At 35.6% G+C, this 20,236-nt stretch overlaps 1 protein-coding gene across 1 annotated transcript in view; it reads right to left on the bottom strand.

Annotated features, from left to right (window-relative positions):
* Window positions 1–20,236, bottom strand: part of LOC132706483 (ras-like protein family member 10B) — a 143,651-nt gene that overhangs the window by 60,304 nt on the left and 63,111 nt on the right. The window contains exon 3 of the mRNA XM_060677838.1: window positions 11,177–11,229. Within this exon, the coding sequence (XP_060533821.1) occupies window positions 11,177–11,229 (53 nt within the window). The remainder of the gene's footprint in view (window positions 1–11,176; window positions 11,230–20,236) is intronic.

Here is a 20,236-nt window from a genome sequence, read left to right as displayed (position 1 = left end):
AGTAAATATACTCGTTGACTGGGGTGAATTGAGTCTTAACGTAGATAAATGTAAAGTTCTAAGCTTCCCTCGTAAGGAAGAAACTATGTTAATGTTATGTTAATTACATCAAATAGTGTATTTCAGCGTATTGGGGAGAAGTATTTGATTTTAAAATGTCCTGGCTTCCACAAGTGGAGAGGATCTTCTGCGAGGATGAAGAACTGGTGCCGCATCTCAATAAGACCATGATCATCATATCATATTTGCATTCGATTGTTGACAAATTAGATAAAATTCAATACCAGAGTCCTATAGAGGATTGCTCTTGGATTTATCAAATCTACTCTGGTTACCATAATTCTGGCCGAAGCGGGTGAAACTAGTCTGGACTCTAGAAGGTGGAGTCCAAACTTCTTCTTGTATACTGCTTCCAGGTTGACCTTAAATTCGAGACCTTCCTTAGGCATTTTATAGATTCCTGGTTTGCTAAGGTTTGTCTCAATGAACTGCGGAAACGTATAATGTCTTTAACGGGGACGATAATACGGTACACCACATCTTAAATTAGTGTTGAGCTGGGAACAGATATTTTAGCAAATATATGGCTGAAATGGTGCCAATTAATCATGCAGTATAATTAGTAGTCTGAAGTCTACTAACTTTAAGAACCGAGTAGGATGGTTTTAGAAGTTAAAAATTGATTAAAAGTCCTGCCCCAGCAAGGGTTGTGAATATTTCTTTGCTGGTTTCCTAGCCTAAAAGAAAGATAATAAAAATTGTGGAGAGTGTGGTCAATTTGGCTAGGGAGATGAATCCGTTGGAACTGAAGCCCCATTTTACAATTTTTTTTAAGAGCTGTTAAAAATAAACTATGGATTTGCTGGTCTATAAGGAAGAAAAATAGATTCCTACAAAGGAAGAATCTGGTTAATCTCGGGTTTCACAAATGGGGAGAAGTAGATCTCCATCACATGCTGTTTGGTTATGTTCCGCATTGGAATTCTTCTCAATCCCTTTATAGACACCTGATTAATATTTACGTCCCCTCTCATATTTCTTTACCTCCTGCTTAATTTCCCCCATGTAATTTGGAACTTATTGCAAAGGCCATTCTTAGTGCATGTGCTTTGAAGTTGTAGTGTGACACTAATTAACTTCCGTGTGCATCGAGCTAAAAGTTTACTGGCCCATTATTATTGTTCTTTGGAGAAAGATCACTTGACGTATGTCGGCGTTGGGCGCGTGTCTATGGTAGATGTGCCCAATAAAAGCAAGAAGAAGAAGACATTGACTAAGTGACATGACCCTCAAAATTAACACACTTCAAAATTGAAACAGTGTGATCATATCCCGAAAATGCCCGAAGTGGCTCACAGCTGTTAGTGAAATGTTATTTTCCGTGTTTAATTGGATATTTTAGAGAAGGGAGTAGAAAATATGCAAGTGTGGTAAACAGCATTTCAGTTAAGGGTTTCTAATAAACGAGGTAAAATGAACGTGGTAAAAGAACACTTGCCTACGGTACATCTGTGTATAATTGGGCATTTTACAGAACGGGGTAGAAAAAATATATTGTAAATAAATAACATAGAAAAAGGTCAAGCGAAAATGGGGCGTTTTTATTTGGTGTGTGTTGTAGTTAGGTAGAGAAATGGCGTTATATCATTGAACTGAGGTGGCTTTTACTTGATGACAATGCATTTAACAAAATAAATAAGAACTAAAAATTTAGAGAGAATTTAAGTTGAATAAAGGAGGGGTAAGCAATACATTTGAATTTCTCATTTTGTTAATCTCTATTGGAAGCCATTGCCATTATTAAACAAAAATTCGATTCATTCAAGATTCATCAAAAACTCGTACATACAGTTGTTTGATATCGTTAACCTATTACGATTATAGCCGCCAACAGTAAGTCTTAAAATATCAAATTTTTGTTGAAAACAATTTTGGTAAAATGTGTATTAATTTCATTTGCCCACCCTGTATTCGTCGAGCCGTACGAACGAGACATCGTCGCGTAATTGCTTTTCAAATTCCAATTTAATGCGCGCGTATATATCGCGAACGATATTGGTATTAAATTCTTAATGCTTAGCGGCAAATTAGCAATTATCATTAAATGCAATTCCATAACTCCTGGGAACTCATACGCTAGGCAGATACAACCGACGCCGAAATTCCGAAAATCTATTAACAACTGCATAGGCGGGTTTGATTAATCACTCCAAGCACGGAAAATATTAAATTATATTTGAAGTATACAAGCGCCAGCAAATATTCGCCTATTTAAAGGTCCTTAATCGATGCATGATTAATCATTATTGGCTGCCGTCCTTGCACATAGACAGAATGAACTTTGTAAAACCTCAATTTCGTTTTTTTATTTTAATTATGTTGCCCTTTCTCGAAAGTCAATCATCATTTGATCAACACAAAGATATCTTCCTGTCATGCTCCAAGCTCAAGCTATTATTAGATTGATATAATAAAACCGGATACCGAAAAATCGCGGAACAGTTGGAAAGAAACTTCAATTAAATGAAAATGAGACTTCACAAGGTTTACTCTGTCTGTGTGAGATACTTTCTCTGAAATGAGAGCGTATACTATGTAAAAATCATGAAAATTTACTTGAACTTGAACCTGGAACACAATTGGTTACCTTCTTTCTTAGAATTTGAACATTAAAGAATATACAGAGTGTCCTATTTAAAAATACTCAATAAACCTTGTTTTTAAAACACCATATATGTTCCATCGAAAATGGTATTCCACTTAAGAATGCCTTCCAGTAACTGTCTGCAAAAGTTCGGCTTTCTACTCAATTACGAAACTATCAAGATTTCTTCAAGGGTTCAAATTCCTTAAAAATCTAGAAAATATTTTTTTATTTCAATGGCGGTAAGTTAAACCTGAACAAAATCTACTTTATTTACAACTTTAACGACATACAGAGGGTGCCATTTAAACTACGCAAGATGTTGCCGCGTTTATATAGAAGCGGCAATGCTGCATACTTGAAAATACTTAGAGCGTCGATCCGTTTGCCAGATACTTCTAACAGGCCTCTGTGCGCTACCATTACTGAAGAAAATCAACGTGACTGTTTAAAATATTGCCTAAAAATGTAGGAAATGATTTTTTATTTGAATAACGGTAAATTTTCTTTTATTTCTTGCGCAGAATTTAAAAATTAAATGATATACAGGGGGTGCCATTTAAACTAGGTAAGATGTTGCCACGTTTATGTAGAAGCGTCAACAATGCATACATTAAAATAACAATAAAGTATCAATTTATTACGTTTGATTTCATTATTATTAATATACAAATTATTATTAATATACAAAATATTAAATATAATAGTAATAAAGTATCAGTCACTTAAAAAATCGTTACTATCGCTGCTGTCGTCACCTAGTTCAATGATCAACTCTACTACGACTAATTGTTCTCGATAAATATTTATATATATATATATATATATATATATATATATATATATATATATATATATATATATATATATATATATATATATATATATATATATATATATATATATATATATATATATATGCCAGGGAATCCTTTGGGCCCTACATCAGACAGATTAAGAGGAAAGCAGGGAGGTCAGCGTTCGCTTTGAATAAAATAATGCCGAACACGGGTGGACCGTCTGTGTTGAAGCGTAGAACGCTTGCAGCGGCAGTGAAGTCAATATTGCATCATGCTGGGCAGGGGCGAGGAGGACGCAGACTTACCGACCTCTGCTGTTGCAACTGCATACAAAAAAGGAGATAAAAAACGGCGCCAAGTGGTAGGCAGAATGAACAAGCCCGAACGGAGCTTGGACTTGGACGTCAAGGAATGGATGCAGAAAACTTAGGGGCATGGGAGCTTCAGTCAGTATACTAAACGCATTAAGAAGACCCCAACCGCTGACAATTTATTCTGTCAAAAGCTGGTTACTCGCTATCTTAGCATGCGCGAAGTTTGAGGAACAAAGACTCCAACTAGCTTACACGGTGGGAAGAGCACTGGCTACGGAAAAGTCGTTGTTAAGTCTCACTATCGCTGTCGCATCGAGACGAGAAGTCAGTCTGTATATACATATCTCTGTAAGCTGTTGTTTCAGAAGTTTGTTGGGGATGTTTTGGTCTTGGCGGTTTCCCAGATAACCAGATATTATTTATTATAAGTCGGAAGATCATCTAATTAATCCGAACTCAAGAGGTCGCGGTATTAATATCTCCGTCGAAATGTACCAGAAACTCCAAGCGAGCGATAACAATATATATATAGTCTTATTAAAATGTTTTATTTTAAATAATTCCAGAAGTTGTTTTTTATATATCCAACGATTTTTCTTAAAGTTAACTTCGGAACTTTGATCATGTCACTTCGTCTTCAAATTGCGCCTTATTTTCCATATCTTCTTCTAACAGGGGAACATCTCCTTTTCCACGGTCTCTACATTTTAAAGGAACCTTCGAAAAATGTTTAATTGTAAGATTCTAATAAATATTTATCTGTTTTCTTGTGTAGAAGATACAAAAATAAAAGAAGAAGAACGTTGTTAATCGACAGGAACACAAGACAAAAATGATTAAATAGAGTACAGGTACTTACCCTTACCCTTTGAACTATCCAGTGAAAACAGCCTCGCAGGGTCAAAGCTCGTCATAAATACGTACTTACTTGAAGCATCACAGTTAAATACCTCCGTAATATATAACATATTGCAATTTAGATTAAACTCTTAAAAACGATATGTATTGAAATTTGAAACTTTCCATTTACATTTCAAATAAAAATTTCCAGTTGCTACCAATATTCGTTACGGTCCATCTCAGGCAAAGCTACTTAATGCAGAATGAACTGTAATGTAAAATACTTAAAACGTCAACGCAATAAATGCACTATATTTTTGGTCGTATTATACCAGGAATGTAAACCTAAACTCTATTTGGCTGGCAGAAATATTTTACCCTGGTAATACTTTGTTGGCTTCTACGCCAATGTATCCCATATGCTTAAGGGCTAAGCCAAGTCAACCGCGAGAATCTTAAATTTAAAACGGTGAGACCAGAAGCCTTTCTTCGCGAATAATAATGCTCCACCTCGGCTGTCAGATAAGTGCACGTCTGACGAAAGTCAACCACAATTTATTATATCTACGTAGTCCGGATGTCGGAAAAGTGTTCGGCTAATATAAATCACCTCATAAAAGCTACGCGTTCCAGCACTTAAGATAAAATTCAAAAAGGCACGTCAATCGTCGGGAATGCGTTTTCAAATTCGTCGGGTGCAACTTTTGTTTGTCTGCACGGAAATTTTCAGGCGCTTTTTGCTCGGAAAAGGACTGCGTGATTTATGCTTTGAATTGCATTTTGAGCACTTTATTAAACTGAGGATTGTAAGGAAACTTATCGTAACTTATTTATTGGTTTGAGTCGTTTTTATTAAGGATTACGAAAGGCAGCAAGTACAGGTACAAGAACAGGGGACCTTTTAAGCGGTTTGCTGCCGAACACAATCACTAAACCGAGTATAAAATTTTAAAACTTAACTTAAACTCACTCGCATTCTATTTTGTGCCTGCATATATATTGTTTGAGGGGGCGGAGCTAAACGATACCTGTCTCGGATGACTGATTCCCACATTCCCATAAGATTGTTTGGTTGCTTATAGGTTTCTATAGATCAGTCAGTGGACAGTGAGAAGAAGATTGAAGGGAAATAACTTGACCCCAAAAACAACAGCAATTGGTCCAAAATTCCTCCAGCTCATCGACAAGCACGCCTACTCTTTGCAAGAGATCTGTTCTGTTCTCAGATGAGACAAGTTTATGCCTTTTTGGTAGCGACCGACGAAAAAAAATTTACTGAAGGCCAGGACAGCGATTTGCAGAATGCTGCAGTGAAGAGCGGAGCCCTTATGGAGGTGGTTCCTGCATCATATGGGATGCAATTTCTAGGGACGCACGAACTGGCCCTGTTTTTATCCGTAGGTCAAGGGACGGGAAGTTTAACAGGTCGAGGATATTTATCAATCACCTGGTACTATATGTCTACTACATTGGAGAAGAACTCATTTTTATGCACGATAATGCTAGGCCACACATCGCAAGGATCGTGCAAGATTACATTACAGAAGTCGGTTTTCGAGTTTTCGATCGAACATTTATGGGATGAGTTAAAATTGACAATTTGAGCTAGACTTTGTACACCAACCTCGAGCCCAGAGCTTATTGTTGCAGTAGAAGAAGAGTGGCTTAACATTCCATAAAGAACAATAGCGAATTTGATTAGATCTATGCCCAATCGAATAAGAGGTGTTGTTAAGGCAAGAGGGGGTCATACTCCTTATTAAGTATTATTGAGTTGCTAATTGTCAATAACCCTGTTTGTTTTTAGTAATAAAAAAAAGTAAAAAGCAGAAATAAATTTTAATTAATTTAAACTCGTATTAAAGCATATTAAATTGCCTTTCAAACAGCATATTTTTTTGCTAATCAGTATTTTCTAAATAAAAAGGAAATTGAAGTCAAAAGTTCAAAATTTCTTTGCACGCAAGTTTAGTATTAAGCCTGTGGAAGTTTCTTTGAAAAATTAACGAGATCCTTATTTAGTTTTGAAAAATTTTAATTGCAATTTTTCCTAATAATTTTTTAAGAAAAACTAGTTTTTTCACATAGCAATGGGGGTAGCCACTTTTTAAAAGTGGTACTTTTTTGTAACATTTGTAAACCAACATTCTTGAGAAAGTGATAAAAATAAGGTCAAACGAAGGAAAAAACTGAATCGGTAAATATATTTTTATAAAAATTAAATATTACACAGGAGGCTTTGCACCGGCTTATCGATTGGGAGTTCGGAAAACAATCATTTTAAAAATAGAGAAGTTGATAATTTCTTATATAAGGGGAATGCAGAAAAAGCTATCTAGGTCTTGTTTCTGTGCTTTTTTTTTAAAAAAACTGTGTGCCTGTAGCAAATCAACTTTTCATGCAATGATAAAACATTTCCAACAATTCGCAACGAACAAACAATATTTACTGTTGAAAATATCTCAAAAGTTGTCATGGAAATATTGATCATAGTAGCAAGGCCTCCAGAAGAAAAATACGTTCTGTTTTTTCCATTGCTAGAGCTTGGCGAGAGCTTTTTCTACATGCCCGTATGTCAGAAGCACACCTTTATCTACATTTGGAAATTGGGGGTTTGTTATGATCAAATACAAATCAATAAAATGCATAACTCTGTACATTAGGCGGGGAGAGATATACTATTGGATACGTCATGTAAGTGTAATTGATGGCTAGGCTTTAAATGGAAGCAAGGTGATAAGAGACGAGGATTGATCGAGTTGCTAAATATTGCTTTTAAGAAAAATTCAATTTCAAGAAAAGGCAGAAGAGATGATTATGCCATCGACTATTGTTTTGATGCTTTTTCTATCGCAGCATGTTGCTCTGCAAAATTACAAATATTACCTGTGCACAAAATGCAATACAAGAGTGGTTAAAAATAAAAATATTTAATGAGTTAGTGAGCTGTTTTTTGTATTATCGTTTTAGAAATAAACATCTAATAAAATATTGATTGAAGAATGTGGTCACAAAGTGCGTTTCTCTATATTATTGTATTATTGATGATTGATGATGATTGATAATAGAACTGAGGTGGCTTTTACTCGATGAAAACCCATTTAAAGCCATTAAATTAGAACAAAAAATGTTTAAGCTTTAATAGTTATTTATTGTTTTATGACAGCGGCTTCGGTGTTGCCGAATCAGCTGCCATAAACCAATACTGTGACAATCTGAACATTCTTGTTCTAATTCAATATTGTTGATGATAGTGATTCTAATTAAACTTCCTATCAAAATTAGAGATTTAATTATTATTTTATTATTTAAACTCTCTTTCATTATTCCTAAATTTTCTGGATGGATTCTGTATCTGGGACGGAGGGACGGAGCTAAAGATAGGACATGAATATTGTTTTGGGTGACTGATTTCCACAATGGTGCAGAAGCCAGAATTTTAGTTTTGTTCTTTTCTTGGAGCAAGGACCTGCTTTAACCCCAGAGTAAGCTCAAATTTTGGGCTAATGAAGGCTGGGAAAATTTCTTTTGTTGGTCAGATGAAACCAGGTTTTTGTGTCTACAACTCAGATAGATGTATAACACCAAATGTCCAATGTAACTTTCAAAACACCAAATTATTTGGTAGAGGGCCAGTTGTGTTTTGCTAGTACTGACTTGGTGGTTATTGAAAATGGCAGTAGGATTGTGCTGAATTATCTTAATGGGGTTGGAATTGAAACTACGGATTGGTCAGCAACTAGTCCCGATCTTAACCAAATTGAGAAGATTTGGGACATGATCTACAGTAGAGAATAATTTGGATCAAAACGAGATAAGGCCCGTATTTTTTAACACGAATAGTATTTATAACTAAAGTTAATAATTTTCTTGATCTTTTTTATTTTTTTCTTATCTTCTTTTGGAATTTTTTCTTCTGTTAATCCCTTTGTTAATTTACAATACGACTGTAGTTAATTAAAACATGAAAATATTTGATGAGTACATATAGCTACAAGATAATATAGTGGCCCTACTACGGTAAAAAGTGATGCGCCGCAGGTGGCTATGATGTTTCCGTAGATAAGGTGTGGATCTTTTGCGCATGCGTCACCCCCCAACTAACTGAGTTACCACATTGTCGTAATTTTTGTGAAGAAATTGACTAATTTTCATAACTCATAACTCAAAATCAGTCTCTGAAATCCGAATATAATTGGCAATTGTTATTGCCATAGAAGTCTGTACCATTGTTGTTATAAAATTTAAGGATACGGGGTTACATACGGGTAAGTGTACAAATTAATTTAAAAGATTTGAAAGTGGTTTCTATATGACTTACACTCGGAAACTTGTATAGTTTGTGCTTCCAATGCTTGCTCCTTCACAAAAAGACCAGTGTGGCAAATATGAGGACCTAGTAGGTTCTTAGGGGAATCCGAGTGATCTAACAAGCTGCAAGGTACACTTACATAGCTACATAGGAAAGACGTTTGGGTAATATGTTTCAGCGTACAAGAATTGAGAAATGTAAGAAAACAATTAACCTGCAAGTTTTACCAAAACAATGACAAGAAATGTGGGAAAGTTTTCGTTTGTCATCACTCTTAGTGAAAACGAATCGGTCAAAAATTACACTTTTAGAGTCACATTTCGTGAATTCGACTTTATCTACATTTTCAATAGAGGTTAAACTAAGTTTACTAAAACAAAATGTTTGCGCCGATTTATGGGCACAAATTCGGGAAAAATTAGCTAATATCGTGTCTATTTATCTACTTCTTAAACGACGCTTTTCATGCCTTAATTCCTTTTTTGCCTGAACATTTAATGGGATCTCGATATATTTTGAGAAAATACTGCCGTAAAAATGCAGCATCCAAACATGCGGCCAGCGGCTATGTTGGTTGTCGGAAGCCGCAAGGCCTTATGGGTCGAACGTCAGAAAATGCGATTAGAGCTGCCATTGGTTAAAAACGAAAGTTCAAATCTCGCGCATGCGCATTTTGAACGGATCTTATCAAAGTTTTGTTACATAGTTGCTTCACGAGCCCCTGTACTATTAGCCTGAATATGAAAGAAACAAAGTAGAGTAACATTTTTTTATTATGTTTAACTTCAATACACTTATTACAACTCTTTACTGACAATTCAATACCTTTAAAAAATATATTTTTTTGGTTTGTCTGCAAAACGAGCTAAAACAACTCAACTTCGTCGTTAAACTGTCGCCCACCTAAGTCCTTTTTCAAATATTCAAACAAATAATAGTCGCTGGAGGCCATATCTGGACTATAGGGAGGATGATCTATCTGTTGGAACCCACACTCTAAAATGGCAGCTTGTGTAACACCAGCAGTATGGACAGGTGCATTATCGTGCAAAAGACGCACGCCTCTGGTCAGTTTTCCTCGACGTATGCAGTCTCGCAATTTATATAATAATGTTGCGTAATATTTACTATTGACAGTATTAGTTTCTTTAAAATCTATCAAAATAATTCCTTCACAATCCCAAAAGATTTTTTGTTGACTGGCAGACTCTGAATTTTCTTACGACGCTACTCCATTGATTCTTTTTTCGATAGAGGGTCATAACAGAGAACCATAGTTTCATCTTCCGTCACAATAGTTTCTATCACAGGCTTCGGTTCCGACCCACAGAGATCCAAAAAAGACCGCAATCACTCGACACGGCATTGTTTCTGAATAGCCGAAAGGTTTTTAGGAACAAATCTTGCACTAACCTTATGCATACCTGAATGATTCGACGAACATTGGTATCAGAAAGCTTAGTAATTTTTGAGATTTTCTTGACCTTTAAACTTCAATCACTCAATACCACCTCTTCCACAATAGCAACAATATCTTTCGTTATGACCTCTACTAGTAGACTAGTTCTTGAATCATCTTCAAGGGACTCCTACGATATTCGAAAACGTTTTGCCCCTTCTTTCGCTACAGAATACGAAGGAGAACTTTGGCCGTACACACCATCCAGCCTTGCTTTAATAATTTTAGGTGCTAACCCTTCTTTTGTCAAAAACTTTATGACTGCTCTATACTCAATTTGCGTTATGTGCGACATTTTTTCGGACCGTCTTGTTTAAAATACTGTCAATAAAAAACTATTTGACGCAAGACTTCAATTTTTTTTTCGCAGCCTACTAAGATATCTATTTAAAAGAAGACAAAGTTTTATCGTGATACTGAAATGTAGCAGTGGTGCGTTTGCTAACCAGTGTAGTTGTTAGTAAGTTGATAAATATTTATTTATAGTGTACATTGATATATTTTTCATTACGAATAAACTCGATTATTATTATTAATGAACGGAATTTTCACGTCTCAAATATCTAACAAATAACAACATGGCAGACCATGAGGGAAACATGCGTCGTATAATATCCGAAGCAAAATGATAAATGTTAAATCCTTCGTTTAACCAAGTACACCGTTGTTTGCCCAAACTTTGATTAATTTTCATCGCGTCATCGGGTTCCCGGAATCGCGTTCCGCTATCACCCCCTCTCCCGTCACGATAAAAACTAATTACTTTTTAATTACTTGGGTACAATATGTCAGCGACAAAACGTATACCTATCAGGCGGCGCCGCCGCCGGCGTCGGTACGAAACTTTGCCGGCCGAACGTCTGAAAAATTAATCCCCTAAAATCCTTGTTTACGTGTATCGACAAAACTTTGGCCGTCGTCGCCGTCGGCAGTCGTCTCGGCGACCGAGTGTGGCGACGAATTATCGGCGTTCTCAACGAACGAACTCCTTTACCTGAAAAGATAGAAGAACATGCATTTTGACGCAGCACTGACGTCATAGGCGACCCGACGTAGGTATATATTTCCGAACGATATACCGTTACCGGTTAGCGGTATTTAACTTTGGGAAATTTTCATGAAGCTCTAACCGCAGGCCTACCTCGCTTGGGTTTCTCTTTGTAACCATCAAGAAATAGATTCGCAATTCGTATTTCGTGCATCCGAATGCCAAAAGCTGAGTTTCATCGGTGAGATTCCTCAATTATTTGTAATCCATGTAGTGAAAAAGCCATTATTATTTTAAAATGTTTATTATAAATATAAATGAGGAGTAAATGTAGCTATAAGACAATGTTGGAATATTCATAAAATAGTTATTCTTCATTAAAATAATCACTATGGTCACTGGACTCATTCCCCACATTAATAATTAATTCTGGTAGTATTCGACTTTTGTAAACATTTTCTTCTTCGATTGTTCTACACATTTTTTTCAACTAGAAGCAGATTCACTTCACTTCACTTCTAATTAATTCTAATGCTTCAGTACTAAATTTCGGAGAGGTACTGTTTCAGATGGATTAATTATTGCAGTAACATGGTCGAACACGGACAACTTTGAATCCCCGCTCCATGACCAAATTGTTCACATTATACTACTTAACAAACGTTTTCGCCTTCAGGGATATTCAAAATACATATCATTGTCAAGCAAAAAATATTGAAGCCTTCTTTAGTAGAATTCGGTATTTTTTCCGCTTGTGCAGAATGGTAGCTGGCGTTGTCGATCACGACAACACTGTTTGGTGGAATATTGGGACACAATTTTTCAAAAAACCGTTTTTTAAAAATGTTTTTGTGGTTTGTTTAATGATATCTTTTGCACAAGGCAAGAAAGCGTTATCTATCCAACCAGCTTCAGAGTCCGCATGTAGTATGATGATTTTTTTGCTCGGCGAAACTTGCACATTCAAAGAACATTTCGTAACCCTCTTGATGTATGGCAGAACAGCGATCGATCTCTGTTGGTCTTCGTCCTGCACTCTCTGCTACGGCTGCTGTTGTTTGCTTATTGCCCTGCTGATGGTATCCGTTTTGCCGAAGACAATTACTCATTTTTTTCAGTTCATCATCTCTGTTCTTCTCGTTTGTGAGCCTGAAGAACCTAGCAATTTTGCCACTGCCTGTAACTGTGATGGGTGGAGGTGAGACTCAGCATTCATTGGTGGGTGCTGGTTTTCTAATCTTCTGTCCTTGTGATGTGTACATCTAGAAAGGACAGACTCCTATCCTCGTCAAGTTCTATTGTGAATTGAATCCTCGGATGAATGGTTTTTGCCAAAAGACCATACAACCAATACGTCATCAACGTATCTTGTAAATCATGAAGAGGTTAGCAATCACAGGTGAGAGAGATGATCCCATTGCTGCTCCATCCATTTGTCGATATAATTTGCCGTTGTACGTAAACTAAGCATTTTTCAGGCAGTGTCTTGACAGATCCGTTATATAAGGTGGAAGATCTTCGTTTTCTTCTATAAGCAGGAGTGCCTCCTCTACCGGAATGCTCGGGTATAGGGATTTGACATCGAAGCTTGCCAAAATGTCGTGCTTGTATATCCTGACCGAACCTACAATCTGAGTAAAATGTTCAGAATTTTTGACATTTCTGACCAATTCTTCTAAAGAACGCACGCATAGTCTCTTCGCAACAGTCAATGTTCAAAACAGTAAAGTTTTAATTGTTAAAACAATATTCTTCTGATACGCATCATATATCATTCGTCTCACTATTCCGACCTTTCCTCGTTTTCCTTTTTTTGGACACCATTTACAACTGTGTCACGTACTGTGGTATTAATTATTGAAATAAAAAAGTACGAACTTGTTGAAGCTTTTCTTACTCTGAGTAACCATTTTGGTAACTGACGGTTTCATTTTGCAGAGCGCCTGGCCAACTTGATGAACATCTGTCTAGTTAACCAAAATAAAATAAAAAGCTTGCAACTGTTTCTCAACTCTCCGATGTGGAATTGTATTCTTTTACAAATCTAAAAGATACTTAATTATCTTATTTTACACTTTACACTATATTTTACACTTTACACTATATTGTAGTTGATAAACATTAATGTTTATAAAGCACAAAGAAGGATATTAACGTTTCAAATAAATTCCTAAGTGAAATATCGTTCCGAAGGAACTTTTACTGGTAAATATGGTTAGGGCAGAAGGAAAAAATTAATGAGTTTTAAAAACAACTTAAAAATTGTATTTTTTATTTATTTTATTTTATTAATTCAAGTGGTGGAAGATAACTATAAAATCTCGAGAATGTTGTTATCTGATGGCAAATAATCAACTTTTTTGTTACTATTTTAGTGGTGTGTTTGAACCGAGGGCTATTCTGTCCTACATTTCATCAATTCCTACTAGCAAGAGTGACGTTTTATCAACTTGGATCCTAAAAAGAGCCCAGGGCCGGAGCTTCTCTTTAACAAATGTCTAGGTAAAGGGGCGTCTCCTAAAAGATGGAATGTGGCCCAGGTAGTCCCTATTTTAAATTCCGGTGATTCTATAGACGCCGCAAATTATCACCCTATCTCTCTTTCATGTCACTTTACCAAGGTTTTTGAGGCTGCAATTTATTCGCAGTTGTTTTTTTCTTTTAGATCCAAATCACCATGGTTTTCACAAAAAGCGTTCAGTTCTTATAAACTCAGTACCTTTCATCCTTCATCCATCGGATCAATTTTTCCATGTATAATGGTTTTGAAACGTGCTCTGTGTATACCGGTTTTTCCAAAGCTTTTGATACAGTTCAACGTTGATGATAAAACTGAAATTCAACTCAATTTCAAATGTATATTACAGAAGGAATTCAGTTTGTTGTCAATGGTAAAAAATTTTGTTGTGCAAATATTACCTCGGGTGTCCCCTAGAAATCTCATCTGGGTCCTTTACTCTTGTTGTTACTTTTGGCGTTTGTTGTCCGGCTTCTATTCATGCTTCTTTTGTCGATGATTTAAAAGTAAAAAAAGAGATTGGAGCTCTAGAGCGATCTTCACAGATTTACTGATTATTGCAGAAACCACAGATTATTCTTAAATCTTCTTCTTAAATATATATATATATATATATATATATAAATCATCGACAAAAGAAGCATGAATATATATATATATATATATATATATATATATATATATATATATATATATATATATATATATATATATATATATATATATATATATATATATATATATATATATATATATATATATATATATATATATGGCAAAAACCATTCTCTATTTCTCTATCACTTTCACATTATGTGTGACTTCGTGTTGCTTTTGCATTTTCTGGACCCTGATCCAGTTTGTGGCATAGTAGGAGTATAATATCCTGAGCATGCGGCGATAGCACTACATTTCAAAGGCGTCCAAGCGCTTAAATCAACATCCAGGGTTCATTCCGTATAGGAGCTTGGAAAATACATAACATAACTCGTGTTCTTACAGTAATATTCACGTGCATGTTACATAGTACTTTCTGAGGTGGTTCTGCCTTTTTCTATGCGGCATTTGATCTCCCATTCCTTGTTCAGGCTGTAGCCCAAGTACGTTATTTTATATGTCGTTTCCAAGATTTCATCATTGTCCCTAAACTCTTGATATGTGCCTCATCGTTTTTTATCTTCCTGCAGTTGAGCCTCAGCAGAGCACCCAGTAGAATTTGCTTTCTTAGGAAGGGGAATAGATGTGGAAACCAGCCAGTCTCTAGGCAATTTTCCCGTTTCATATATTTTATTAAGCAGTATAGTCAGAAATTTTAGACACTAGTGTGTGACTTACTTCTTCGAGTGCTTTTCTTTACAAAGTTGTAAATAATACTTTTTACAAAACTCCTGGGTTCCTGGAACTCTGAAGAAGCCAATTGGCGAAACGTTAGCAAGTTCCATTGAACAAAAACCGACGCAGGAGGAATCCACAAATTTTGTGAAAAGAAAATTTATTGCTCACTTTCCCGATTTTTTTGAAAATATTATAAGCTTATATTGTGTAATTGAGTAGGTGCGTCTGCCTGTTGAATAGCCTGTGAAATATAAATAAATAAAAACACTAAATGTAACTAATTTTCACCAATATTGACCGCCGGTTAATCAAAATACCATGCAAAAACACCGTATGCATGTTTGCAATTTATAGAATTCCAATACCGGCCAAAATGCCAAAATACGATTTCAACTACGGACGTCCACAGTCACAGATAGATTGTATTCCTACTGCATTTGAAGGGTAAATATAATTTATTTAGGTTATAAAGGAAGAAGATATACAGTACACTGGTCTCCCATTCAAATAAACTGAACGGCAGATGAAGGGGAAGACTCAAAAAGTTATCTCGTTTTGAGTGTTGACGTTTCTTGGCTGATATTGGATTTTCAGACAGTGCCGGCGAAGTGTTATTTTTGGTGGCGTAGGATTGTTTTTTCATCTCGTTCTACAATATATAATTTCATGAAGAATTTGGAAAAGTTCGGAAGTCTTGGAAAATTTCTCATCATTGTGTGGGGTACCTCAACACTTTTGGACGTTTTTGCTATATTTTTTTTAATACATTGCGTTACCATGGAAACATAGCTACCTACATGGTGTCCCACGACGACTGCCATAGCTTAGGAGGGTGTTGCTAGGGTGATTTCATGTTTAAAATGTCAAAACACTATGCTATGCTATACTATGCTACAGCCATTTAAATGAAACCCCTTTTTTTAAAATTTATGTATATTTTATTTTATTGAATTAGTTGTTCAAAATGTCCACCCAGTTGCTGTATACATAGTTTAGCTTTTCTTAGAATTAAAGTCGTAGCTCTGCTAACAGTCTTAGGATCAGCACACACAACTGAAGAACGGCAGAACAGCATCACACGATGGCAATCGCAATGGGATACCGCAACAAACGGAAGATGGACATACCGTCTCATACCAAAGATCGACGTTTGGCTGAACCGGAGTCATGGCTATTATCTGACGCAGATGTTGCCAGGACATGGATGCTTTCGGACGAATCTTCATCGCTTCAAGCATGATGATTCACCGGAGTGCCCGTCCTGCCCAGGAAGACGCGGAACACGTCTTCTTTGAGTGCCCACGATTTGATTCACAACGAGACGAGCTGGAGATGAACTTGAAGAAGAACATTCAACCAGAGACAATAGTAGAAGCAATGCGGTCATCAGAAGCTGCCTGGAACGCAATTAATTCGTTTGTCACGGAAGTCCTTACGGAACTGCGTTCCATTGAAAGAAGAAGAACAAATGTCCACTAGAAGAAAGAAGACGATATAAAATCTTAGGTACCAGAAGGAAGAGCAGCAGCTAATTTCTCCCTCTGCGATGTAATGCCTGCAAGGCGGGTCCGCGGGGGATGAGAGGATAGAAGATAAGAGGTTTTAGGGTTTAGTGAGTAGGGGCACTAGAGCCCAGTTTTTATTATAACTCAGTGTCCTGTGGCGAGTCTCACATATACAGGCGAAATATCTATGCCTGGAATCCGTAAAAAGGATTCCCCCCTCTTAAAAAATCACACACACACACACACACACACACACACACACACACACACACACAATAGATAAGATGGTGCGCAGTGGGCGGAGCTTCTGCGGTGTCGACTAATGTTACCCGTTGAGTAGAATAATAAATGCGAAATGTAAACAGTTGTGCCAGCTGCAAACAACATTTTCATTTGTCGCTTGCATGGCGAATAAGGTCGGATGAGCTAATTTGTGGTGTTTGAACCTTTAAATGAGTTAGCTTATGGTGGATTGGACACCCTGGCGGGATTTATATGTCATAAATTAAAAGGGCATTCTATGGAAGGATTTGAAACACAGTCATCGACGGATCGACCATTAAAGTAGAGGTGGTTTATTGATGAGCTACACCTATTATTTGTTGAAATGAATGGGGAAGGTTTGGTCATTGCAACAAAATTTATTAAAACTTTATTGTTAAAAAGTGAGTCCCGAGAAGGCAAAATAAGTTTTTTTTTCACATCTAGGATATTCTTAAGAATGAAAAAACTTAATAAATATATGAGTGAAACCAAAACCAGTAAAAGGAAATGAACTAAAATTTTGTCTTAATTTTTATTGTTAAGTGTCTTAAGTATTTTATATAATTAAGCGGGTAAAACTTTTAAGGTTAACAACCATCTGGATTTTCGTATGTTTCAAGAGTGTTTTTGCATACTTCCCTTGGGTTGTTGTGTTTTTCTTGAGTAACATAATTTATTTAAATAATAATAATTAATTAACATCAATTAATTTTAACACAGAAGACCCAATATTAAAAGTATGGCTAATAAGCCATTTCATACACTTCGAAACATGCTTGAATCGTTTTTAAGTGTAACGCGAAAGTTAGCGTTATACCCGTGGAAATTTCATCCTACAGCACTTTTATTTATTTGTTTATTCAAGGTGAAACTGATTGTACAGAGTTGAAGTCACCATCATATTATAAAACAAATATTAATGGCGACCTCTATCAATCTAAATAGATTATAAATTAACAAGCAAAGCTCAAATATTATGTAAAAATATTAAAATATAGTCTTCAAACAATAATAAACATATTTTTCAACGATTTTCCGTCCATCATATTCATCCAGAAAATCGAATTTAAATACATTTTTATGTAGCAATTCTTCGTGCTACGCAACGAGTGACGAGAGGTATTGGTATATTGGTATGATTTAATTTATAATATAATTTATAGTAGGTTGACTGGCTGGCTTTTATTTTAACCCGTCTTCCATTTTTTAAAAAACGGTACGTACAGCATAATTTAAAAAACAAAGATTTTTTTAAATTACTTTATTTCTTTCAAAAGTGTACTTTTTAGGCGTTCCCTGTATAAAATATTGTCAATATTACATGCCCAGTTTTTTACGTACATTCAGTAGCAGGGTTTAAAAAAATATATTTAATTTTTTTTGCGAACAAGATAGCAGGCAACTGTGGGAACAACTGTTGGGAGTTGTGTTTAAATTTTTAAGTCGAATTCGACAGTGCAATGAAGAACCATCGCTTCTTTGAAAATGAAGAATTTTCCAAGACTCCCTACCTTTTTAAAAATATTTGCCAAAAAACGGCAATTTTTAGCTGCCTCACAGCGGCACCCTGTATAACTGAAAGAGCTTTAAGAAAAAAACCTACACCACTGATTTTTTGCACCACTGGTTAAAAATTCACCATCGGCAAAATAATTTCAAGTCAAAGTTAGACAACTTTTTATTTTTAAACACAAACGCCGACTAAATTAATTGATATTTACTTAACTTAATCGAATTCACTCTTGCTATCATCGTCTTAATTAATAAAGGACCTTTGACAAGGGTTTGTTTAGGGTACAATTTTAATTTAATTTAATTTAATCCCTTAAGATTTTTTTTATAAATGCGCGCTCTCATTCATCCTAGCTTTTCAAAACTTTTAATTCTAATTAATGTATAAAATTACAAATTTTACGAAAGTGCCTGCTCGAAAAATTGAAAAAAAAAACGCCTTGCTTAACATTCATAATTCATGAATCTGATTAGGAGTGTCTATGGGCTATAAAATATGAAATGCTAATGATTTTAGCGGATAAAGGAGAGTCGCCGGTTGGTGGAAAATAAGGTTTTACGCGTTCAATGGAAAACGTAGATGAGTTTGCCTTGGAAAATTAAATATTTTAAATCTGAAGTTGGGAGTTTTTTGCTGACTTTTACATGTTATTCTAGGGCAGGGAATAAAACGTGAATGGACTTACCTAAATGTCTTTTGGAGTTGGGTGTGATCACAGGTTCCGACGAATTAGCCACTTTGACACTTTTCCACGCCAGTCAAACACAACTTTGGGTTAAAACTCGATGACTAATTGATTTACCCCGACCTCTCAGAGGGTTTGTTGATCCGTGTCTTGCCTGATTCGTAGAGAAAATGACTTTTGATTGTGAACCGGCAAAGATATTTGTGAAAAACGGCACTTCTTAATTAACTACGGTAACAATTGAACGGTAATAAAAGATAATAGTTAAAATTTCATGAAAGTGGTATCTTGCCTTTTGAACTTTTATTAAATGCCACCGTTTTATATTATTAATTTAAGATATCCTATAGTACATTAGATAATCTTTCCGGAATATTACCGACGGGTTTAGAAGCAATCGCCTGTTTTCGAAGATATTACCCCCTTTTTTTAATTCTGTCGGTCATATCGCATGTCACTCACCCCACCCCACCCCCCAAAACTAATGGTCCTGAAAAAAGGTATACTATGCCAAAACAAAACTAGTGGCTCAAATACCGTTTACCACACTTGTTACATAAAATACTATTTTGGCTACGTATCAACTGTAAGTATTCCATAAGCACCTTAGGTCCTATTGCAAAAGCATTATTGCCATAGGACACTTAGATAATGATAAAAGTTTCCAAGGTGTCTAATATTACATGAAAGCCCATTTAATAATATGAATTATAATGGCTTTATTTTTTTTATTGGATACATAAAAAAAGTGTAATTGGAGTGGCGAGGTTTAGCTTACAGTTACTCATATCTAATCACTCAATAGAATTACTAACAACATAGTATTACAAAAAAAAAAACGTGATAAACAAATTTTTGAAAACAAAAAAAATATCCATAACATTGATAAAATAAGTAATGAGGCACAATAAAAAAGTAAAACAGGCAATAACAGTACGATATTACCAGTGACAGGAAACGAATGCACGTCCACAGAGAAATATAACGGAAACCGTGTCCAAAATCATTCATAAATATGCAAGAAGACATACAGGAACTCCTTATATCTGTCCCTAAATA

This window comes from Cylas formicarius, unplaced genomic scaffold (assembly GCF_029955315.1).
Source record: "Cylas formicarius isolate icCylForm1 unplaced genomic scaffold, icCylForm1.1 PGA_scaffold_8__14_contigs__length_24414737, whole genome shotgun sequence".
Classification (NCBI taxonomy): Eukaryota; Metazoa; Arthropoda; class Insecta; order Coleoptera; family Brentidae; genus Cylas; species Cylas formicarius.
The sequence above is the reverse complement of the archived record's forward strand: the minus strand, read 5'-3'. Positions and strand labels throughout refer to the sequence as shown.